The sequence below is a fragment of the Dipodomys merriami genome, unplaced genomic scaffold (genome assembly GCF_024711535.1).
Source record: "Dipodomys merriami isolate MVZ:Mamm:240054 unplaced genomic scaffold, mDipMer1.0.p SCAF_48, whole genome shotgun sequence".
Taxonomy (NCBI): Eukaryota; Metazoa; Chordata; class Mammalia; order Rodentia; family Heteromyidae; genus Dipodomys; species Dipodomys merriami.
Window position 1 is genome coordinate 2743273 of NW_027206046.1, and position 25639 is coordinate 2768911.

A 25639-nucleotide genomic window follows, 5' to 3' on the forward strand; every position below is an offset into this window, starting at 1 on the left:
AATCATAGCTACTGAGGAGGCTGAGATCTGAGGATTGCGGTTCAAAGTCAGCCTGGGCAGTAAAAGTCTGTGAGACTCTTATCTCCAATAAACCACACAGAAAACCGGAAGTGGTGCTGTGGCTCAAGTGGTAGAGTGCTTGCCTTGAGCTGAAGAAGCGCCCAGGCCCAGAGTTCAAGCCCCACTACTGACAAAAAAGAAATAGAAATGGATTTTGTTTTCTTTTTTTTAATTAAAAGGGGCTTCAATTCAACATGTTAGTTTATGCAATCTGATCAATGGCAACCCATGTCTCCCAACCCCACTCATTCCCTCAATTCACCTAGACCGTTTTTATATATGTACACTGAACACTATGGCTGTGTTCGCTGCCCACCATTCCTCTCTCCATTCACCTACCCCTCCTCCCCTTGACCTTACCTCACCACCCCTACCGAAATGGATTTTTCCTTTTTTTTTTTTTGGCCAGTCCTGGGGCTTGAACTCAGGGCCTGGGCACTGTCCCTGAGCTTCTTTTGTTCAAGGCTCTGCCACTTGAGCCACAGCACCACTTCTGGCTTTTTCTGTGTATGAGGTACTGAGGAATCGAATCCAGGGCTTCATACGTGCTAGGCAAGCACTCTACCACTGAGCCACCTGCTCAGCACAGAAATGGATTTTTTTTTAAGGTTCATGGACAGCAGGGCTACACAGAATTATCTTCACACTTGTCTATAGTACAGCCCCTCAGGATTCAGGTGGGAGAGAAATGCAAGGGTGAAGGAGTACAGGCTGGACTGTGCACATTCCACATGCCTATGCCGGCTTTGGGTGCCATCTGCCCTCAGCCCAGGAGACTGAGATTCTTCCATTCTGCTATAGCAGCCCTGGCAAATGCAGACAGTGTCAGATCTCAAACAGGAAATTTAAAGTGAGGCTACTGAGGTAGGTGTGCATAGCTTAGGCATCAGACATAAAGGACTTGTCATACACACATGCAAACATTCTCTGTGGTAACCCTATCACATTCACCCCACCCCACCTCTATGAGCAGTAGTTACACTCCCAGCAGGAGCAACTTACTTTCAGGGGAGCCTTCACTTTCCATTCTGAGTTTATTCAGGCGTTCTTCCTCCTAGAAATTAAGACAGAAATTTCTCAAGGACACGAGTTAGGATTCCCAGATGCTGCACAAGCCCATTTTCTGGGTAAGTGATCTGACTCCCTTAAGCTACCGCCTCTAACTGTGTGCATGTTCCCCTGGGGAAAGAGACCCAGCTGATGATATTAAAAAGCCCGACTCAGCCACCACCAATGTCTCATGCCTCAATCCTACCTAGTCAGAAGGCTGATATCTGAGGATTACAGTCCAAAGACAGGGCAGAAAAATCCATGAGATAAGAGTCTACAACAAGCCAGGCTCCAGTAGCTCACGCCTGTAATCCTAGCTACTCAGGAGGCTGAGATCTGAGGATCTTGGTTCAAAACCAGCCTGGGCAGGAAAGTCTGTGAGACTCTTATCTCCAATAAACCACTAGAAAACTGGAAATGGTGCTGTGGCTCAAGCGGTAGAGCACTCATCTTGAGCTGAGGGACAGTACCCAGCCCAGAGTTCAAGCCCCAGACCAAAAACAAACAAACAAACAAAGAGTCTACAACACACATGGGAGAGTACTACCCTAAAACTGTAGGGCCAGGCCTAGAGTATGTACATTTTTACATATGTACACACATATAATACTAGCTACTGAGGAGACTGAGATTTGAGGATCACAGTTCAAAGCCAACCCAAGCAGGAAAGCCTGTGAGACTCTTATCTCCAACTAACTACCAAAAAAAAAAAAAAAAAAAAAAAGTCAGCTGTGGCTCACAGCGGCAGAGCTCAAAGTGATAGAGCACTAGCCTTGAGCACAAAATCTCAGGGACAACACCTAGGCCCTGAGTTCAAGCCCTGGGACCATTAATAAATTCATTCATTCATTTAAAAAGGTCGAAGTCTTTAAAGGAATTGTACCTTCATCCCCATCCTATGAGACTCTTAGAGGAACCTGAAGTGACCTGAGTAACTGGAATTCCTCAGTTCTCCATCTTCAATGGCAAGGTTTGGGAATCCTTACTGACCTTGGCTCTGAGTTCCATTTCAGCATCCGATTCATCCAGCCAGCGATCAAAGTCAGGGGCCAAAAACAGTGGACGCTTCTCCTGCTTGGTGAGCCTTTCCCACCACTGACTCACCTTCTTCTGTACAGTGATGTTCACCTGTCTCTGAGTCAGTTTGTAAACCGGCTAGAACAGAAAGTGAAAATGTTAGAATGCCTCTTCCCCTCACTGGAACTTCACTCTACCAGCATAGCACCACAGAGAAGCTGTGCAGTATGCTTACTCACCTTCCTTCTCTGGTCTTGCAATGCAAAGAGAAAATCTAGACCAAGGGCTGTCACAATGAAGAGCTGGCCAGACAGAGGCATCTCTCTGATTCTGCTCCAGCTCTTTCTTTCTCTGCATAGCCTCTACTTTGTCTCTGAAACAAACCCTTGACAGGTTCTCTCCCCTTCTGCCAGGATTATCAGTGGTATCTCAAAATGAGAAGCTTCTGCATGGGGAGATCAGTAAGCTCAGAGCTGAGTGTAAATCTGAAAACTGAAATATACCATCTACTACATCCTTCCCTTCATATGCAAGAAGTTCCTCCAGTCTTGGATGAAGAGAAACTCCAATTATATTTTAGCATTATTGTTTTTAAAGATAAACCATTTTAGCACTTTCTGACTGCTATTGTAGATTCTATTCCTAGTTGATCAACTACCCTGCTCTTAAGAGGTGCCATGCTCCTCTGCCATCACTGAAGACCAGAGCTGGAAGGGACCCCAAGGATCAGGTCATCCAATCATCTCATACATAAGAAACATGAAGTCAGGAGCCAGTGGCTCATGCCTGTAATCCTAGCTACTCAGGAGGCTGAGATCTGAGGATCCTGGTTCAAAGCCAGCCCAGGCAGTAAAGTCCATGAGACTCTTATCTCCAATAAACCACCAGAAACTCCAATAAAACACCAGAAACTCCTTGAGCACTGTGGCTCAAGGAGTAATGTGCTCGCCTTGAGCTAAGGAGCTCAGGGACAGTCCCCAGGACCAGAGTTAAAGCCCCATGACCAGCCAAAAAAAAAAAAAAAACATGGAACTCGAAGAACTGAGGTCATGTTGCCAACAAATGGCAAAACCCAGATCCAATGTTACCATTCCTCCACAACTAAAACTTTTTTCAAAACTCTTATCATTCCCCTTTGGTTTTTATCTCCTCTTCCATAGCTCCTGCCCTTCACTGTACTATACTGCTAATATTCACTTCATACAAAGGAAAGGTATGTGAGAAAGGAAAAGCATACCTCTGGCTTCACAAGGTCTAAGAATTCCAGGTGAAATTCATAGACGTTGTCTCCTTTGGCACCATGCCCCTGGGCTATATGGAAAAGAAACATGGGTTACTATGCACTTGAGCATAGCAAGGCTACCTGAAAAGTCAGCATGGTAGGTCTTTCAACATTGAACAAATATTAATGGTTCCTGTCAAAATGTGTGGGAGCTGGTGAGCAGATACTCAGCAAGTAGATAAACCAAAATTCTGGGAAAAAAATTTAATCTCCATAAGTCCTCTGATGGTCTATCTTGGAATATTTACCTAATCTTCCAATATAGGCTGGGTGATGGTCAGTATAAGTCTGGGTTGTTTTTTTTTTTTTTTTTTTTTTTTAATGTAACTGTATTTTTTTTTCTTTTCTTTTTTGGTACTGGGGATCGAACCCAGGACCTTGCACTTGCTAGGCAAGCGCTTTGCCACTGAGCTACCAGCCCTCAGTATAAGTCATGGGCAAGTGAAAGGTTATAAATGGGAAAGACAAAGGTGGCATGTACATAAACTTTTCATGTTTACTCTGGTTCTAAACCCTACAGAGAAAAATCCAATGCATGTACCATCTTGATACGTTTAAGGAAAGCAACTTCCTTGAAAATGAACTATACAATTTGTGGTTGGTGATGGGGGGAAAACTGGGAGAGAGGGGAAAGGGTGACACTGTCCAAAAAGAAATGTACTCTTTACCTGACTTATATAGCTATAAGCCCTCTGTATTACCTTTATAGTAACACTAAAGACAGATTTTTCATTTTTAATTTTTTTTCTTTTTCTTTCGTGTGTGTGTGTGTGTGTGTGTGTGTGTGTGTGTGTGTGTATGTACATGTATGTGTGTGAACTCAGGGTCTGGGCATTGTCTGTTACTTTATTTTATTTTATTTTTTTAATAGGTCATGGGGCCTGACTCTAGGCCTAGGCGTTGTTCCTCAGCATTTCAGCTCAAAGCCCTACCACGTGAGCCACAGCGCCACTTCCAGCTTTTTCTGCTTATGTGGGGCTGAGGAATCGAACCCAGGGCCTCATGCATGCAAGGCAAACACTCTACCACTGAGCCAACTTCTCAGCCCCGTAATTTTTTTTTTTGTTCTTATAAAGGTGATATACAGAGGGGTTACAGTTAAAAATGTAATTTAGCCGGGCGCTGGTGGCTCACGCCTGTAATCCTAGCTACTCAGGAGACTGAGATCTGAGGATCTCGGTTCAAAGCCAGCCCGGGCAGGAGAGACCGTGAGACTCCTATCTCCAATAAACCACCAGAAAACCGGAAGTGGCGCTGTAGCTCAAGTGGTAGAGTACTCGCCTTGAGCTGAAGAGCTGAGGGACAGCGCCCAGGCCCAGAGTTCAAGCCCCACGACCAACAAAAAAAAAAAAGTAATTTAAAAAAAGAAAGAAAGAAAGCAATTTTCTTTCCTTACAGAAAGAGCTATGGTATAGGCCCTGGATTCAATACCCAAGAAGGAGGAAAGGGAGGGAGGGAAGAAGGGAAGGAGAAGGGAAAGTTAGTTGTAAGGTACATGGAAATGCTGTTATCTCAAAAACAGCTCTGAGCCTGAAGTTTCAAACTAGTGACAGAGAATGAAAGCGGAAGCTGACCTCTCCTTTAGTGCACCTCAAATGGCATAAGGAAACAAAGATCTTTTTCAACTCTTGGATGATAGGCTGGCCACCCCTCTTATCCCTGTGCCTTGACATGGCTCCTGACAGGCAGCAGTAGCTACCGCTGGACATTCAGATACTGACCTTTGAAGTGCAGCACATTTTCTGTGATGCTGATGGAAGGGTTCTGTGAAGAGAGACCAGAGATGGGAGAAGGCAGGTTAATGAGAAAAATTACATTAAACCAGGAACTTCCTCCTTGGAGCTTCACGCTCCTACCTAGAGAATGTTTGATGGTTTATTCACATCTCTATTTGAGGTTTCTCTACCTGTGTCTGCACCCACCCATCTAAGATTACAGCCTTCTCCAAGGACTCTACACTACTTTTACAGTGCAGAGCAATCAGGTTCTGAGTCAGCTGCTGGCAGCCCATCATGCAACATGCTACGCTATTGGGGGATGCACTCATCTCCAAGACTCAGCCCCTGAGCTGAGGACCTAGGGGATCAGGTTCTCAGCTGCTCCTCCTGTAAGAGGACATCAAGTGGCTATGAAGGTGTTGGCTCAACACCAAACAAGTAAAAAAAGCAGCAAAGTATTCATTCTGGTAACTAAGACTGTGCACAATGGTTGGGACAAAGTTCACTAAGGTGAGTGGGACCTTATATTGCAACACGAGGAAAGGAGCTTTACCTGAAATGAAATACACTGTGCCTCCAGTTCTAGCAGCCTCCAGCCCTAGACATCCTTAACCCCCCACCAAACAAAGACTAGAAGAGTTCAAAATTCTCCAAGCTTATTCCCCAGAGTCACTAGCATCATTTAAATGAAGCTATGGAATGTTTCAGTGGCTGAGAAACAACCCACCTCCTACTTCCAATTCAGTTACTGTGCAAGCAATGTTCCCAGAGGCCCAACTCCACCTTCCTCCTGTAGGCTCAGTGAGAAAACCTCCTCACTTATCAAAGGAAATCATCAGCCAGGTGCTGGTGGCTCATACCTATAAACCTAGCTACTCAGGAGGCTGAGATCAGAGGCTCAAGGTTTGAAGCCAGCTTGGGCAGAAAACTCCCCATGAGACTCTTATCTCCAATTAACCACTCAAAAACTAGATGTGGTGTGGTGGCTCAAGTGATAGAACATTAGTCTTGAGCACAAAGAGGCTCAGAAACAGTACCTAGGCCCTGAGTTCGAGTCCCACAGAGACCAAAAAATAATAATAAATAAATAAAGGAAATCATCAAGATACAGAGAAGCCTAGTGAGGGTACACTAATGATCAATGGGAGCCTATATGCTCTGTGCATAGCCAAGAGTCAGGAAATGGAGAATGATGGCTCAGTAAATGCAAAGGTTTTTTGTTTTTGGGGGGGGAGGGGTGTGTTTAAATGTGCTGGTATTGGGACTTGAACTCAGGGCCTGGGAGCTGTTCCTGAGCTTTATTTGCTCAAGGCTGGTGCTCTATCCCTTGAGCCATAACCCCACTTCTAGCTTTTTCCTAGTTCACTGGAGAAAAGAGTCTCACAGACTTTCTTGCCCGGGCTGGCTTTGAACTGTGATCCCCAGATCTCAGCCTCCTGAGTAGCTAGGATTTCAGATGTGAGCCAGAAAGCATAGCCAGGCAGTAAACATTAAATTTTAGTGAAGAACTTCTAGAGGGGGAGGAAAGACTTCAAAGTAAGAAGTTCACACAGAAGAGCCAGAATCTAGATGATGTTCTCTGCAGCAAAAGGAGGGTAAGCAGATGCATCAAAACAGTTACAGGGCCGGGCGCTGGTGGCTCACGCCTGTAATCCTAGCTACTCAGGAGGCTGAGATCTGAGGATCGCGGTTCAAAGCCAGCCCGGGCAGAAGAGACCGTGAGACTCCTATCTCCAAAAACCACCAGAAAACTGGAAGTGGTGCTGTAGCTCAAGTGGTAGAGCGCTCGCCTTGAGCTGAAGAGCTGAGGGACAGCGCCCAGGCCCAGAGTTCAAGCCCCACGACCGACAAAAAAATTAAAAAAAAAAACAGTTACAAGAAGATGTTTTGCTTTTTTGTCTGTTAGTACAGCTGGGGATTGGATCCACTGCCCTTTACAAATATGCACTCTACCACTGACTAAATCTCCAGGCTGAGAAGTAGGGTTGTGAGGTAAGGGTTATAAGCTAGCTGGACAAGTTGGACTAAGCCTGAAATCCTACTTACTTATGAGGAAGAGATCAAGAAGATGAAGGTCCAAGGCCAGCACTGGCAAAAGTTATCAAGACATTTCCAACCCTACTCCCAATCAATAAGCAAAGTACGGTGGTGTGATCTCAGCTAGGTGAAAGGCCACAGGTAGGAAAATATTGGTCTAAGGTCAGCCTCAGGCAAAAAAAAAAATGTGGAACACACAACACACCTGCCCCCAACAATCTTCTCCTATGGTATTTATACCTTCATGTATTCCCTTTTCATAGTGATAACAGGGCTGGTCAGTGTGTAATCAATAAAATAACATGGGAGAGCTCCTGTTTGGATCTTGACTAGCCTATGATGGAGCTACAGGAGGAAGAGAAGAACTTGAGGATGAAATCCCTACATGGGAAAGAAAATGGGAAGCTGGGCACCAGTGGCTCTAGTTTCTCAGGGGGCTGAGACCTGTCACAGTTCAAAACCAGTCCATAAAACCAGGCATAAAAGTCTGAGGGATTCTTATCTCCAATTAAACAGCCAACAGCTAGAAGTTGAGCTGTGGCTCAAGTGGTAGAATCCCATATTGAACAAAAAAGCTAAGGGACAGTGCCTAAGCCTTTTGAGTTCAAGCCCCCAGTACTGGCACATAAAAGGAAATGGGAGCTGATCCTAACACCATTATGCAGCTTGCCAATTGTGGACTTACTACCTTCAGATTTCTTATACACAACAAGCAAAGTTCTATTTGATTGTTAATTTAGCTCAATTCCTTTTTTTTTTTGTTATCTACAGCTGATTTTAACACATAAACCCTAGCCTGTCCATCTTGATTGCTAGTGCTCCTGCTATAGCAGTGAGTGACATGCATAAAGCAGGAACAAGTACATGCTAAAGCCTGAAACGGGGTCCTTAAGTAACAGCAGACCACTGTCTTCAGCCAGCCAGCCCTTACCTGTGTTGAGACAAATAACACCAGCAATCAAGACTTTGCTTTTCTGGGTGCTGGGAAAGAAGCTCAGTGGTAGAGTGCTTGCCTAGCATGACTGAGGCCCTGGGTTCGATTCCTCAGCACCACATAAGCAAAAAGAAAAAAAAAGCCGGAAGTGGTGCTGTGGCTCAAGTGGTAGAGCGCTAGCCTTGAGCTGAAGAGCTGAGGGACAGCGCCCAGGCCCAGAGTTCAGGCCCCACGACCAGACCCAAAAAAATAAAATAAAATAAAGTAAGACTTTGCTTTTCAATGTGGACTAGGGATAGTTCCTTGTCTGTTGGTTTGAAAAGACTCATCCCATTTTTCTTCTCCTAACCTCATCCCTAACAGCCTATTGACACCTGTCTACCTACTAGGTTCACCTGTGTGCCATAAAAAGTTTACACTCTGTACTCAACTTTTGTTTTCCTAAGTTTTTTTTATTTAACATTATTAACATTTTCCTTGACAGTACTAAGTATAAAAGCCTTGCGCTCGCTCAGCTTGCTTGCTCCGTTAGTACCTCTTGAACCTTACTTCTAACTCAATTTTTGCTGTTTTAGAGAAAACTCATGGCGTTTTCTGCCCAGGCTAACTTCAACCTCAATCCTCCATTGTAACTAGGATTACAGGCATGAGCTGCCAGCACTCAGTAGTATATCCTTTTTAATTCCCCTTTAACCCAAGTTCAACCTAATACTAAAAAACACATCTCAAGGTCAACATCCTTTAGAATGCCTGCCTTAGCCACAATAATCTCTCCTCTTAAGGCTAAGAATGCTACTTACACCACAGATTGCTCTGCTCCCTTTCTCCCCACCAAGAAACACACTTTGAAAAGTTATCTATAGGGGGCTGGGAATGTAGCTTAGTGGTAAAGTGCTTGCCTAGCATGCATGAAGCCCTGGGTTCAATTCCTCAGTACCACATAAACAGAAAAAGCCAGAAGTGGCTCTGTGGCTCATCTGGTAGAGCGCTAGCCTTGAGCAAAAGAAGCTCAGGGACAGTGCCTAGGCTCTGAGTTCGAGCCCCAGGACTGGCACACACACACAAAAAAAGCTATTTATAGCATTAGTGGTCCACACCTATAATCCTAGCTACTCCTAAGGATCATAGTTCAAAGCCAGCGCAGACAGGAAAGTCCATGAGACTCTTATCTCCAATTAATCAGCAAAAATCCAGAAGTAGAAACATGACTGAAATGGTAGCACACCAGTAGTGAACAGAGCAGAGAGTGAGCAGGAGGACTTGAGTCCAAGCCCCAGTACCAGAAAAACAAAACAACAAAGACTAGCAACGAAAGCTGGCAAGGGAACTGAACAGACAGTTCTCACAAGAAGAAATACAAATGGCTAATAGATCCTTGAAGAAATGTAACACCAAACTCAGCTGACTGTGTTGGTGGGAATGTTCTCTCTCGCCTAGCTTTCAGGACTCCGCAGGACACTGTCCAGGACTTCATGCCTCACAGACTCTGCCTTCCCTGTCTTCACTGCTGGTTCTTTCTCCTCTGCTGAACTTCTAAATGGTGCTTGAATTCAGGGCCTGGGCACTGTCCCTGAGCTTCTTTTGCTCAAGGTTAGCACTCTGCCACTTGAAACCCAGCACCACGTCCAGCTTTTTCTGTTTATGTGGTACTGAGGAATTGAACCCAGGGCTTCATGCATGCTAGGCAAGTACTCTACCAGTAAGCCACATTCCCAGCCCCTTTTGTCAGTTCTTAATGTCTTTTCTAAATGGCTAAGAAGTGCCTCAGCAACCAATCCTGTATTACTACTTTTGTCAATTTGTTGTTTTTGTTTTTGTTTTTCCAGTCGTGGGGCCTGAACTCTGGGTCTGGGCGCTGTCCCTCAGCTCTTCAGCTCAAGGCGAGCACTCTACCACATGAGCACTGTGCCACTTCTGGCTTTTTCTGCTTATGTGGTGCTGAGGAATAGAACCCAGGGCCTCATGCATGCAAGGCAAGCACTCTACCACTGAGCCACCTTCCCAGCCCCAGGGTTTTTTGGTTACTTTTTGTCAGTCATGGGGCTTGAACTCTGGGCCTGGGCACTGTCCTTTGGCTCTTCAGCTCAAGGCTGAAGAGCTCTACTACTTGAGCCACAGCACCATTTCCTGCTTTTTCTGCTTCTGTGGTGCTAAGGAATTGAACCCAGAGCTTCATGCATGCAAGGTAAGCACTCTTACCACTGAGCCACCTTCCCAGCCCCCAGCATCTAGCTTTATTCTCTACTCTTAACCATGTCAGTGAACTACCATCATCTGACTCTGGGCTTATGCTAAAATTTTAAGGCTAGTTGATTCCTTTCTCTTCCTCCTCTACAAGAAATTAAGGCCTGAGAGATAATGTATTTCTCTCCAAATGTAATTCTCTCCATCTTCACTCCCATTTCTAGACTAAGCCCCCTCATCTCTCATCCACACTATCACAACTTCTCTAACTGGTCTTCCAAATTTTTCCCTCCATCCCTGGAATCCACACAGCATCCCTTTGCTGGGGACCAGTCCCAAGGCCTTGTGCATGCTACCACTGAGCTACGTTCCCAGTCCCACAACAACTTCTTTAAAATCACAAATCCTACAAAGTCACCCTTCTGCTGAAAACTATTTTAATGGTTCCCCACTGTTCTTACAATGAAGTCCAAGTTCCTTACCATGGCAACAAAGCTCCACATGACCTACATCTTACAAACCCCTCAACTTCTCCCTCACTATCCTTCAAACATACAAATATCCTTTCTGTTCCTGGGATCCACCAGGCCTCCACCAAGTCTTTTTAAGTGTGCTTCTTAGAATGTTCTATCTCCAGCTTTCCTTTTGATTTTGTGTGTGTGTGTGTGTGTGTGTGTGTGTGTGTGTGTGTGTGTGTGTGTGTGTGTGTGTGTGTGTGTGTGTGTGTGTGTGTGTGTGTGTGTGTGTGTGTGTGTGTGTGTGTGTGTGTGTGTGTGTGTGTGTGTGTGATGCAAAGGATCAAACTCTGGCCTCATGCCTGCAAAGCACACACTAATATGCATCCCCAGCCTTACTCCTAGCTTTCTGCATAATTCATTTTATCCTTTAACTTTCACTTTGCTCAAAGCATTACCTCTTAGCCCAGTCAATTTAAAACAGCATCTATAGACCACTCTCTACTATACCACAATCTTTCTTTCCCTCTAGCAATTTGCCTAGTTAGTTATTAACTTATCTCTACTCCTTCAACCTGAAGGTACAATCTTCACAGCGGCTGTTCTCCAGTGAGTAACACTTAGCCCAGTACCTGAACCATTTCAAACATTCAATGGTTACCAAATTACTTCATTTACAGCTCTAGGACTGTACTCTTGTACTGTAGTATAGTTTAGACTTACTGGGTTTTTATTACTAAATATTTCAAGAATTAGCCAACCTCAAAAAAACAAAAGTCTACCATATTTTGGTTTATTTGCCTTCCTTTTTTAAGAAACAAAATGGCTAGGTGTCATTGGTTCACTCTTGTAATCTTAACTACTTGGAAAGTAAATATCAGGAAGATCACAGTTAAAGACCAGTCTGGATAAATAAATAAATGCTCATGGTACCCTCTTCTCAACCGAAAAGGCTAGGTGTGGTGTGATACATCTGATACTCCAGCAATAGCAGGAAACACAAATAGGAAGATCATGTTCCGAGCAAAAAAACAAGACCTCATCTCAAAAATAACCAGAACAAGCAAAGGAAATGGTGACATTGTCAAAAAAGAATCGTACTCATTACCTGACTTATGAAATGGTAACTACCCTACACAACACCTTAATAATAATAAATTTACACTTTAAAAAAAGATTTTAGGGCTGGGAAGGTGGCTCAGTGGTAGAGCGCTTGCCTTGCATGCCTGAGGCCCTGGGTTCGATTCCTCAGCACCACATAAGCAAAAAGAAAAAAGCCGGAAGTGGTGCTGTGGCTCAAGTGGTAGAGCGCTAGCCTTGAGCTGAAGAGCTGAGGGACAGCGCCCAGGCCCAGAGTTCAGGACCCACGACCAGACCCAAAAAAAAGAAAAAAGAAAAAAAAGAAACTTAGCTCCAACTCCAGGACTATTATAACATCTAACTGACAGGCCTGTGCTGCACTGTCGTGTGGATCTCAATTTGTATAATTACTCAATTCCACTATTCTTTCCCACTAACATACCCCATCCTTGCAAGGCACAGCTATTCTAAAATTGGACTGTTTCTTTACTCACAGCATGGAACTTTTTTCTTTTGCGAGCCCTGGGGCTTAAACTCAGGGCCTGGGCATTGTCCCTGAGCTTCTTTTGCTTAAGGCTAGTTCACCATGTGGGCCACAGCACCACTTCCAGGTTTTTCTGTTTATGTGGTACCGAGGAATCAAACTCAGGGCTTCATGCCTGCTAGACAAGCACTCTACCACTAAGCCATATTCCTGGCCCCTGAAATATTCTTTACTTACAATATATCCTGTTATATGTGTTACATAGTTTCATACTGCTCTCATCATCCTTCAATTTGCCTTTTCACCTGGTCTGTCATGGGGCCTGAACTCTGGGCCTGGGTGCTGTCCCTCAGCTCTTCAGCTCAAGGCTAAACTCTACCACCTAAGCCACAGTACTACTTCCGGCTTTTTCTGCTTATGTGGTGCTGAGGAATTGAATCCAGGGCCTCATGCATGCAAAATAAGCACTCTACCACTGAGCCACCGTCCCAGCCCTCACCAGAAATACTTTTAAGCTTTAACTCTAAACAGATAGAGTTGACCCTGTTTCATTCTTTTTGTTGTTGTTGGCCATGAGGCTTGAACACAGGGTCTGAGAGCTGTCCCTGTATAATTTTGCTCAGTTCTAGCGCTCTACCACTTTGAGCCACAGTGTCACTTTGGGTTTTCCAGTGGTTAATTGGAGATAAGTCTCACAAACTTTCTTGACTGGGCTGGCTTTGAAACAAGATCCTCCTATCTCAGCCTCCTGAGTAGCTAGGATTACAGGTGTGAGCCACCAGAGCCCAGCTGTTTCATTCATTTTAGCCTTATGTAGTTCACTTTGTGTAAATAAGCCACAATTTATTCATTCTCCTATTGGTATAAGATTGAGGCTGTTTTCAAATTTTTGACTTTGGAATAACTCTTTCTGACTTTGGAATAACTCTTTTTAGTTTTTTTGTTGGTCCTGGGGCTTTAATTCGGGGCCTGGGTACTGTTTCTGGGCTTCATTTTGCTCAAGGCTAGCACTCTAGCACTTGAGCCACAGCTTCACTTCTAGCTTTTTCAGTGCTTAATTGGAACTAAGAGTCTCATGGACATTCTTGCCTCATCTGGCTTTGAACTGTTATCCTCAGATCTCAGCTTCCTCAGCAGCTAGGATTACAAGTGTGAGCCACTGGTGCCCAATGTAACTTTTATTTTGAACATTTATCTCCTTGTGGATATGTAGAAGAGCTCCTCTAAGGATCCAAATTTCTAAGGATATGCTCATCTTCACGTTAACTAGATAAGCCAACTGTCCTTCAGATCAGTTATTACAATTAATATCTCCACCAACTGTATTAAAAAGGGTTCATCACCAAACACTGGTAATGTCACACTTCATTTTCCCAATGTACTGTGAGAAATACTATTGTTTTAATTTATATAAACCTAATTCTAATCAAGGTTAAGTGTCTTTTTAGGATTATTGGCCATGCTTGTTTCCTTTTATTCTGGCCTGTTTATATTAACTATCCTTTCTTTCTACTGTCTAGTATTTTTTTTTCTTCTTCATGTATAGGTGTTCTTTAAATAGTCAAGATGCTAGTTAACTTGTCAGGTGACATATGCTGCAAATATCTTCTTTTTTTTTCTTTTTTTCTTTTTTTTGTGCCAGTACTGGGGCTTGACTCAAGAGACTTGCCCTTTTGCTTAGCTGTACTACTTGGTGATACCTCACTTCCGGCTTTTTGTTGGTTAATTGAAGATAAGAATCTGAAGGGCAGGCTTCAAACTGTGATCCTCAGATCTCAGACCCCTGAGTGGCAAGGATTATAGATGTGAACCATAGGCACCCAGCTTGTCAAACTCTTTTTTTCAGGATGCAAGTTCTGACAGTCTTCCATGTTCCAATAGCATAAAGACAGTCTCTATTTTCTTTTAGTAGTTTTACTTTATAAATTCAGGCCATTAATCCACATGACACTGACTGTCTAAAATATAATTTTACTGTTTCTATGAAGGTGTTGTACAGAAGGGTTACCATTTCGTAAGACAGGTAATGAGTACATTTCTGTTTTTGGACAATAGCACCCCTTCCTTTGCTTTCTCCCATGCTGACTTTCGTCCAGTGCAACCCACAGTCCTGTGAATTAGATGTTATAAATTCACATGTACTTGCATAAAGAGATTGAGGTTCATAAAGGTAATTATTATCCTCTGTCACCAGATTTGAAATAGAAGCACAAGGTCTCAGTCTTGGGCCTTCAGTGACTACTCTTTACACCAGACTCTGGGAGATGGACAAGAACAGTATCTTTCACCTGTCTCTAGGAGGTGGACAAGAACAATATCTTTTCAGACTTACGTACTATGTCCACAGTCAATTAAAACAAGCAAAAGCTTGGGTCAGCTGCCAGTGGCTCATACCTAAAAGCCTAGCTACTCAGGAAGCTGAGAGCTGAGCATTGTGGATCAAAGACAGCCTAAGCAGGAAAGTCCATGTGACTCTTATTTATAATTACCTGTCAAAAAGCTGGAAGTGGAGCTGTGGTAAAATACAAGTGGTAAAATACAAGCTTAAAGAGAGAGAGAGAAGAGCTAAGGGACAGCACCCAGACCCTGAGTTCAAGCCCCAGCACTGGCACGCATGCACATCTATGTACACACACACACACACACACACACACACACACACACACACACACACACACACACACACACACACACACACAAATTAGGGGAGGAAAAACCTTGGAAAATGAGCAAATGCCTATGGAGCAAACCTGTCCATTTTACTCTGCTTTTTTTTTTGTTTTTTTGGTCAGGTCAGTTGTAGGGCCTGAACTCTGGGTCTGGGCGCTGTCCCTCAGCTCTTCAGCTCAAGACTAGTGCTCTACCCCTTGAGACACAGTGCCACTTCCGGCTTTTTCTGCTTCTGTGGTGCGAAGGAATCAAATCCAGGGCCTCATGTGTGCAAGGCAAGCACTCTACCATTGAGCCACGTTCCCAGCCCCTATGCTCTCCTTAAATGTGAGCTCTATACTGAAAGTTACCTGATGTCTCTTGCTACTGCTCACCTTAAACACACTATCCCTCATGAAGTCATTATTGTCCACAACCCCTGTACACAACAGCAGTAGCTTCTTATCAGTCACTAGCCCTGCAGGTCCAGATATGACAACTTAACAACTCTCTTTACCTTAGGAGGGAGGGATGCCCCCACACTGATATTCAACCCTTTAAAATATCACACACAAAACTGTAGGACACGTTGTGGGAAGCAGGAGGAGGTAAAGAACTGTCCAAGAACCCAGAACCCAGCTTAATGAGAAACTAGAATTGTTATTACTTCATAGTTTTTTGCTTTGTTTTGTTTTGGCCAGTCCTGGGGTTTGAACTCAGCACCTGGGTGTTATCCCTCAGCCTCTTTGTGCTCAGAGCTAGCACTCTGCCACTTAAGCCAGTGCAATTTCTGGCTTTTCTGAGTAGTTTATTGGAGACAAGAATCTCACAGGACTTTTCTGCCCCAGCTGGCTTTGAACCATGATCCTCAGATCTCAGCCTCCTGAGTAGCTAGGATTACAGGCAGGCATGAACCACTGGTGCCTGGCTCATAAATAGTTCTTATTAAACAAATAAGTGAATTGCTTCATCTTGAACCAGAATTTCTTGTTTCATCAGATCATACACTGCATTGAGAAATCAATGTATGAAAGACAGAGAGAGAGAGAGAGAGAAACAACCTTTGATGTTCAGAAGCAGACATAGCACACATTATTCTCCTTTCAAACCCAACTATCTCACAGAATACCAACCTGAGACAAAATTACTAGGGAACTTTGACAAAATGAGACAAAACCTATTCAATACTTAGTCACCATGTCACCTGCAAAATAACAAAAAACACCTCTCTGCTAAAATGCTGCTTCTGCTCTACAATTTATTCTTGTGTTAGTCTCTCCTCTTCACAGGTAAGATTTATCCAGATACTCAACCAAAGAACTGCCTCCTTTATCTGTCAGCATCTAAGCTACAGCGAGCCCCCACTGCCCTCAACCCTCCCCTAAACACCAATGCCCAAATCCTATAATCAGTTCTAACACCCTCTGAACCATCACCCCATGGCCATTCTCCACGGAGAGACAATTCTTCAGGTGTATTCTAATATTCTTTGGCTGTAGGACATTAACATGACAAGTGTCTAAAAATCTATACCTTTCTCTTTCTGGAAGGTCTCCTACTTTCTACCCATGAAGAAAACTTTGTTTTTATATAGCATTTTCCTCTAGATAGTATGTCCTGGAAAAGTTGATCCTGTCTAACTCATCTCTGTAAATCTGTAGTACCTTACACACTAGAGGATTTCGTTATGAATGGTATTTATATGCCTGTTTTTAAACTAGCAGAACTGAAATGGATGCCTCAGAATCACAGATGTGAAATCCCAGAATATTTTAAATAATTGCAGAAAAAAAATAATTACAGACTTATTCTCCCCCTCAAGAAAATTTTAAAAGGATTTCTCTTTCCCAAGCAGTATTTTTTTCTTCACTTTCACATTTTTCTCCACCTTCACATTTTTGTGATCTATTTCAAATATGTGTCTACATATTATAAGTATCCTAAATGTAATTAACACGTGTATTCATGTTTAAGAGGTTTTTAGTCTTTCAAGAAAAATGTCAGTACTGTCCATTTTTCATTCATCCAACCTATTTCCATTTATTTCCATTATTATCCCACCCCCTAAAAAAAAAATCTTTACTGCTTGAGCTTCAAAATGTACTCTAATAGTCTATCTTTATTACCAGATATATATTTAGAGAATTTAATCTCTAATCAGGTCTACATATTGTTTAAATATATAAAGAAACTATTGTAACATGTTCTAGACTTTTTCTATTGATTGCTGGAAGAATCTTTCTCTCTCCCTCTCTAAATGGGTACTTTGATCCTTGTCTACTAAAAATTTTGATGTTCTTTTCCATTTTAGTAAGCAGGGTAGAGGGAGACGGAACAGAACACTTATTCTGCCTATGACGCAAAAGTGTAATTCAGGTTGGGTTAACACATCAAATGACACATCATGTAATACGGTAGCCTCTTTAAAGTAGTATGCCTTAAGGCATTCTGATCAGTACCATTAACATCTTTCAAGAGGCAAGCTGATTTATACTCTAAAAGCAAAGATTAAACTCAATAAATTCAGCTCAACACTAGCCAAGTACCCACATTCATTCAGCAAGACATGTCAGAGGAAGGGATAGGTTTAGACAAATGTCTGATTGGGAGTGAGCGAGATTACTACTGAGTAACACAGCTCTCTCAAGGAGACTAGGGAATAAGAATGACTGTAGAAAGAACATTCCAGATGCAATACTCTAGTTCCTCACAGAACCGGATCCTGGATGAAATGTTTGGACGGAGAGATGGGAGTTCAAAGATCACGGAACCTACCACTATTGGGGGGGGGGGGCTGTGATTTGCTCACATGAAATCAATCATAATATCACATAAGATCATTTTTGAGTCCTTTATGCAATTTAGCACCCTGCAACTTTCAAACCCCCAGAAACAATCGCTTGAAGGGGGGGGGGGGCTGTGATTTGCTCACATGAAATCAATCATAATATCATATAAGATCATTTTTGAGTCCTTTATGCAATTTAGCACCCTGCAACTTTCAAACCCCCAGAAACAATCGCTTGAGGGGAGGGGGGTGCGGGGGGGGGGAAGTCCAGCAGGAGTCGTCTGGTACATTTGGAAGCACGATTTCCATCACTGAACGGTGGGCTGGGGATGGTGTCACCTACCATCGCCCCCTCAGGAGGCGGTGACCCCAAGGTGGGAGGGGGGGCTGGCTGGACCCCCCCGCCCTTCATGCCAGCGCTGGGTACCCAGACACCACGCAACAGGCCACCGTCACGCGGCCCCCCTCAGACCCCGAGGGGGGCCCATTCCACCTCCACGGTGAGCACCCCACCCCCACCCCGCCGGCCCGGGCCTCCCTCAGGCCACGAACGAAGAGGCCCGGGGCGGGCTCCGGGGTCGGCGCCGCCACCTGCAGCCCCGGAGCGGGACGAGCATGCGCGCCGCGCCGCGGGGCGGCGGGGCCCGGCTGGCGCACTGCAGGCCCTCCAGGGCGTGCACGGCCCGGCCCGCCGCCCCGCGGGATTCCCGCCGCCCGCCGCGGCCTTTACCTGCACGTCACTCAGCTCCACGCGCAGATACAGCTCCCGGTGTCGCTGAGCCCAGTAGACGTGCGGCGTCAGGACCTGGTTCTCCATGGCCACGCTGCCCCCCCCCGTGGAGTCGGGAGGCTCGGTTCACGGCGCCTGGCTATACCTCCTCAGCGGACGCGCGCGCGGCCGGAGCTGGGCAAACGCAGGCCGCAAACCCCCTCCCCTTACACACACACACACACACACACACACACACACACCGCTCCGGAGTCCGCAGCGCAACTACCAGGAGATGGTTTCCCCCCTCCCCTCCCACCCCACGCTCGCGGCCCGCGCCTGCGCGTTGCTGAGCAGGGGGCGGGGGCGGGGGCGCGAGCCGGGCGGGGGCGGGCGGGAAGGGGCGGGGCCACGGTTACGTCATGACGACCCTGGTGCGGCTTGTCTGACACTCGGGAGTCTGCAGTGGGTTCGTCACGTGGTTCTCGCCGGCTTGCCAGGAAAGCATCTTAAAAAAAGTGGAAAAGACTCAGCCAGGCGCCGGTGGCTCCTGTAATCCTCGCTATTCAGGAGGCTGCGAGCCAAAGATTTATGGTTCATAGCCAGGGTAGAGAAATCTGCAACTCCATCTCCAAAACTAACCAGCAAAAATCAGAACTGGGAGGCATGACTCAAGTGGGAGAGCACCAGCCAAGCAAGTATAAGCTTCTAAAGTCAAAATCCTATCCTGGTATCAACCCAGGCCAAAAAAAAAAAAAAAAAAAAAAAAGTCTGTGAGACTCTTACCTACAACTAATTTTTTTTTTTGATTCGAAATGGAGCTGAGTTCAAGTATTAGTAAAGCACCAGCCTTTTGTGAAAAAGCTAAGGGACAGTTCCCAGGCTGTGAGTTCAAACCCTAGTGCTGGCACAAAAGTAATTAATAATTAATAATAAAGATGAATGTAGTGGTGGAGTCAACGGAGGCAGCTGGTCCCAGAGGGCTCCCTGGAGTGTGAAGACTAGAGTTTCCCAGTGCTAGCTAGTAGAACCGCTATGATAGAAATAGCCCACTAGGTGCTCTTCAGCACTGTAGCCATGCCACAACAGTTAGGTTTTACTTAATAGCCATCTGATGACTGTTTTATTGGGCAGTGCCGGAGACTGTCCTTCCTGCCGAGAGACATCTTGACAACTCATGTCTAGACTCGAACCAAGAAGCCTGACCTGAAGATGACACTCATTCATGAGGTCTTTTTTCTTTTACATTTTCGCTATACTGGAATTTGAACTCAGCACCTTATACTTGGTAGACAGGTGCTCTACCATGTGAGCCATGCCCCCAAACCTCATTTATGTCTTATTGATTTCATCAGTCTTCATTTTCATCTCCAAGTTCTTCTGTAGTGAAAGATTGAATGGCAAACAATGCTTCAATGAAAACTAGAAGTCTGAGGTGTGGGGAAATGGAATCCCATTCTTTTAATTCCCAGTTGTTTTCATGTTTTTGTTTTTGGAGGAGGTATGTTCATGTGTGTGCCGGTACCGGGCATTGAACCCAGGGCATCACACACTTGCTTGGCTTTTTCTGCTTAAGGCTGGCACTCTACCACTTGAGACATACCTCCACTTCCAGCTTTTTGCTAGTTAATTGAGGCTAAGTGTCTCACAGTTTCCTGCCTGAATGGGCTTGAAACAGTGATCCTCAGATCCCAGCCTACTGAGTAGTTTAGGATTACAGGTGTGAGGCCTCCCATTTGTGTCCAACCAAGAATCCAATTATAAAGAAGAATCCCATCAGCTCCCAGGAAGCACTTAGCTGAGTGGGTCATATAGATGACAGCGAACTTATCCTGAAAGTGCTGAACTGTCAAGAGTATGGCAAAACCACGGAATCCTTGAGCGCTGGAGGAGAAACTGGCAGCACACACAACACGGGTAAGACTGTGGGAGCTCAGGACCCAAATCCGAGGGTGAAGTGGGTGTGTCTGTGAGCCGGGGAGGAAGAAAGGGGAGAAGGATTTTACTGTCTTTGCTGCCAAGCACGGGGAGGAAGGCAGCCCGAGCCAGAATTCTTATCTCCAATTAACGACCAAAAAAGGAGGGAAGGGGGTGGGGGTGGAAGCTGGAAGGAAAGGTGTGGCTCAAGCTCAGGGACAGCGCCCAGGCCCAAAGTTCAAGCCCCAGGATCTGCACACATAAACCAAAAAGCTGGACTAGAGTTGTGGCTAAAGTGGTAGCGTGCCCAGTGCTAGCGCAAGGCCCTGGGTTTAAACCCTCCTGGCAAGAATGAAAAAGAAATAGGATCAACACGCTGCAGGTTGTGGCCCATTTCTACACTTTCCCCTGCCCCGCCTCTGGCCCCGCCCCTTCCCTACCCGGCCCCGCCCCTTCCCCGCCAGGCCCCGCCCCCTCCACGCCCGGCCCCGCCCCGCTCCGCTCGCGTCGTCTTTTCTCACTGGCTCTTCGCTCCTCCTACCACTAGAGGGCGGGGTGGCGCGCGAACCCAGCCGGAGCCGGAGGCAGCGTCCTTCTTGGTCCATCCGCTCCTGTCCCACTGGAAGGGTGGGGTCTGCAGAAACCGGAAGTGCCCTGGCCGCCGCCGCCGCTGCCGCCCGCGGCCGCCACCTTTTAAGTCCCCCGCGCCCGCAGGGGGGGGGGCCGCCACGGCCGCCGCGGAAGTTGCTGTCACCGGGACCCGGAGTGGAGGCGGCTGCGACATGAAGCGGCGCGGACCCGCTCCGTAGCGCGTCGGGGAGCGGGGCTTGGGGGGAAGGTGCGGTATCCGCCCCCCTCTCCTCCTTCCCCGGAGCCCGCGAGGCCTTGGCCCCAGCCTTCCCGGGCCTGTCCGCCCGGGGAGCCGCCCGCGCGGGGGCCCGAGCCGGCGGCGGCGGGGGGGGGGGGTTTCTCCCCTTGCCGGAAGAGGAAGCCAACGTTCCCTGAGCGCTCCCGGGCGCGCCGGCCCTCCGGACGTCCGCGTCCGTTATCTCCCTTTGGACCTCGCCGGGGTTGAGGACGTAGGGGGTGGGGTGGGGTGGGAGGGAGGGGGCAGCAGGTGCTCGGGACCGGCTTCACGAAAAGGAGAACACGGAAGTTCCCGGAGGTCGGAGAACTTGGCCTGATGAGGTCCGCTTTGGGGCAGATGAGGGGATTCTGACCTCCCGATTTCTCTCTGGTTTTTCCGGCTCGACTTTAGCCGCTTCACTTGGGTCGATCCCCCCCACCCAACCCCCTCTTCCTGGCCCCCCCTCCCCGTCCTCCCCCCCCCCCGGCTCTCTGTCCTCCGCCCGTTCTGTTCCACCCACCCGCAAGCCCGAGAACACTTCCCGGGTTTGCACCTCCTCTCCCCCCGCATCCCTACACCCACACACATACACACACACACGAAGCCTGGGGCTTCCCTCGCTTGCCCAACCCCACTTCTCCCCCCCCCTCCACCTTTTTTCTGCGGGCACCTCTCCTCTTCCTTCGTCAGCTTTCGCGATCTTTGCCCCTGGATGAGAACTGAACCAAATTGTGAGCCCCCGGAGGGTGCAGTGGGGTAGGATTCCGTGAGGCGAGGAGTGTTTGCGTGAGGCGATTGGCCCTTAAGTTAAAAAAAAAAAATATGGAATGCTATTGGACTGGTCCAAACCTCTTTTTTTTTTTTTTTTTTAATTGCTTTAACTCTGGGCCTGGGCACTGTCCCTGAGCTCTCTTGCTCAAGGCCTGGCGCTCTCCCACTTGAGCCACAGCACCACTTCCGGTTTTCTGGTGGTTCCTTGGAGATTAAGGGTCTCCCGGACCTTCCTGGTCGGGCTGGCTTCCAACCGCGATCCTCAGATTTCAGCCTCCTGAGTAGGTAGGATTACAGGCATGAGCCACTGGTGTCCAGCCAAGCCCTTTCTTGAGTCCAGACAACCTGAATGACAGGCTTAGTGCTACGGAGTGGTGTCCTGATTTCTTAGCCTGTTCACTTTGCTAGTCTAATGCTCACAGTTTCATCTCCATCTGGCACTTAGCTTTAACCAGGATCTCTCCTCCCTGCCATCCACTTTGGCTACAGAAGCGATAAATTACCAGATACCATCCCACCCTGAGCCGGCGCCGGTAGCTCATGCATATAATCCCAGCTACTCAGGAGGCTAAGTTCTGAGGATCACAGTCTGAAGCCAACCTGGACAGAATAACCAAAAATCCAGAAGTGGAACTGTGGCTCAAATGGTAAAAGCACTACCCTTGAGCAAAAAAGCCCAAGCCCTGAGTTCAAACCCCAAGAATGGCATAAAAATGATAATTTGGGGCTGGGAATGTGGCTTAGTGCTTAGCATGCATGAAGCTCTAGGTTGGATTCCTCAATATCACATAAACAGTTCAAGTTATGGTAGAGTGCTAGCCTTGAGCAAAAGAAGCTCAGGGACAGTGCCCAGGCCCTGAGTTCCATCCCCATGAATTTTTCTAGAAAAGTTACTCATCTTACTGTCATAGACTTGTGGCAAGGGGGAAAAAAAAAGGACTGCATTTTAAATAAATAGAACATTCTTCATCTTGTGAGAAGTCCTAGTGCATGCCTTTTATTCCCATACTTGGGAGACTTTTTATATATTTTTTTAATTATGTTTAGGTAGTAGACCTAGAGAAGTTTCAGTTTATCATGTCGGTTTGTGAGAGTGCAATGCATCTTATTCTCCCCCATCTCTTCCACTTGGGAGATTTGGGCAAGAGGATCTCAACTTGGAGACCAGCCTGGACTGCATAGCAAGACCTTGTCTTAGAACAGTTTGTTAAATCTGAGTTCCCTTTCTGCAAAAATGGCTGTAGATCTCATTATGTTTATCCTGTTGAGTTGATTCTAGCTCTAACCAGGTTGATAGGGAACATCATGCAAAAGGGGAACAGAAATAGGCTTTTCATGTTTTATGATAGACATAATTGTATGTCTTTATGACTTTTTAAAGCCCTTCAAGATTCATACTCTAGTTAGAATTTTCTTTTGAGTAAACAGAGCTATACAGTTCTGAAGAAAAATAATTGTTTTTTTTTTGGGGGGGGGTTAGTCCCTGAGTTTGTTTGCTCAAGGCTAACACTCTGCCACTTTGAGCCACAGCTCCACTTTTGTTTTTCTGGTGGTTAATTAGATATAAAAATTTCACAGACTTTGCGGCCCGAGGTGGCTTTGAACAGCCATCCTCAGATCCCAGTCTGAGTAGCTAGGATTACAGGTGTGAGCCATCAGCACCCAGCTTAATTTTAGAATTTTGATAATATTAATTACAGATGTAAAATAATTTAACCATTATATGTTTCATCCAAAGAATTCCCTTTTTTTTTTTTTTCATGCCAGTTCTGGGGCTTGAACTCAGGGCCTGGGCATTCTCCCTGAGCTTTTTTGCTTAGAACTAGCACTGTACCACTTAAGCCATAGCTTCATGTCTGGCTTTTTCTGTGATTAATTGGAGACTTTCCTGCCTGCGTTGGCTTAGAACCACCATCCTCAGATCTCAGCCTTCTGAGTAAGTAGGATTGCACATGTGAGCCAATAGCACTCGGCTCTTAGCAGTTTTAGGTATGGTTTGGGGACTTAGACTCAAATCTTTTGATCACATAATAAGGTCCATCCCCATGATAAACAGTCTGATACTGTATTTCATTTCATTATCTGACGGCAAGATTGGTTGTAAAGGAAAGATTACAATGAAAAGAGAGCTAGATGCATGAAGAAATCTATTCTTAAAGTGGGTCAGTTGAAAATGATCTCTGAGTGTGGGAGATCTGAGCCCATGGGAATATGATCAGTAGCTATAGGGAAGATCTATGGTGAAGAGGAAGGTAAGACAATGAAATACATCCATTACTGACAACATATGTGACCTTGTTTTAGGGAAAATATCAGCCACGTGTTTGGAGACTGTATATAAGGCATTAAGGAATTCTGGAAATGAATCACACTAACAATTGCCAGGTCTATCCTAGAAAAAAGTAAACATTTACTAGGAGTATCCAGAATGGCAGAATGTCATTTGCTCTATATAGGGTGTATATGCTCTATATAGGCATGTATACCTGAGTAGAGAGTCAGAAATAGTCAAGGACCATAACACCATTCAGAAATAACCAGATAATTTTACTTCAATGTAAGGTATGTAGAAACATTAACAATGACAAAAAAACAAAAACAAAACTGGGCATTGAAACTTGGAGAGTGTCCGCTGTGTGGCTCTGTTATGTTTCTTAGCCTTGGACTAGCAGGCCTTGGTTTAGAGATGTATTTGCCCAGCTAACAAGACCCTGAGTTCAAACCCCAGTTCTACCAGGGGAAAAAAAAAGTGAAAGGAAATGAGACCAGTTTGTGTAGATTCTCTTCTCATTTGTCCCTTACTCTGATAACTATAAAACTAAGTTCATGATATATTTGGTAGGAAGTAGCCTCTGCTAGATTTTAGAAGGGCAAACAACTGCTTTGGATCGTGCTGAGATTTAGTTGTGTTGTTTGTTTTTGTGCCAGTCCTGGGGTTTGAATTCAGGGCCTGGGCACTGTCCCTGAGCATTTTTCCCCCCTCAAGGCTAGCACTCCTCTTCGTTAGCCACAGCTCCCATTCCCACTTCCAGCTTTTTTGGTGGCCAATTGGAAGTAAGAGTTTCACAGACTTTCCTGCCTGGACTGGCTTTGAATTGTGATCTGAGATCTCAGCCTCCTGAGCAGGATTGTAAGTATGAGCCCCCAGCGACCCAGCTTATGCTGAAATTTAGATAGCAGTATTCAACATGACAATTCTCTGCTGAGCTGTGTGGGCTGTTTTGAATCTTAATCATTGGAAGTCAGTGTCCAGTATTAATCATTTTAATGAATTTCTAATGTAACTGGTAGCTTTCTGGTTCCTTTGCTGCTGTTCTATTGGAAGGGATGGTGTAGTTTGCTGGACATAGAGTTCAGTTCATTTGTCTGCCAGTAATGGGAAGCCTGGTGGACACCCCCACAACTATTAACTTTCCCTGTGTTGTAGTCACTACTTATCTTGAATTCATGTTAACCTTGGGCATTAGCTTTTTTTTTTTAATGTCAGTCATGGAGCTTGAACTCAGTCTGGCATAGTCCCTGAACTTTTCTGCTCAGGACTAGTGCTGTAGGGCTGAGAAGGTGGCTCAGTGGTAGAGTGCTTGCCTTGCGTGCATGAGGCCCTGGGTTCCATTCCTCAGCACCATATAAGCAGAAAAAGTTGGGAGTGGCGCTGTG

General features: G+C 45.7%; 2 protein-coding genes across 4 annotated transcripts in view; one reads left to right on the plus strand and one right to left on the minus strand.

Moving 5' to 3' along the window:
• Hacd3 (3-hydroxyacyl-CoA dehydratase 3) overlaps positions 1–18765 on the minus strand; it is a 32019-nt gene extending 13254 nt beyond the window's left edge. Inside the window, exons 1-5 of the mRNA XM_069995157.1 lie at positions 18469–18765; positions 5131–5173; positions 3365–3438; positions 2101–2265; positions 1063–1114 (exon numbers count right to left, since the gene is read on the minus strand). Coding sequence (XP_069851258.1) covers positions 1063–1114; positions 2101–2265; positions 3365–3438; positions 5131–5173; positions 18469–18555 — 421 coding nt within the window. The 5' untranslated portion in view covers positions 18556–18765. The remainder of the gene's footprint in view (positions 1–1062; positions 1115–2100; positions 2266–3364; positions 3439–5130; positions 5174–18468) is intronic.
• Positions 18766–21042: 2277 nt separating this feature from the next.
• The window catches only part of Dpp8 (dipeptidyl peptidase 8), a 66270-nt gene continuing 61673 nt past the window's right edge, over positions 21043–25639 (plus strand). Inside the window, exon 1 of one of the 3 annotated variants that reach the window (XM_069995152.1) lies at positions 21043–21202. The gene's annotated coding sequence lies outside the window, so the exon portion shown is untranslated. Of the gene's footprint in view, positions 21203–21462; positions 21553–25639 lie in introns of those variants that run through there. The other 2 variants (XM_069995150.1, XM_069995151.1) reach the window with 2 other exon arrangements.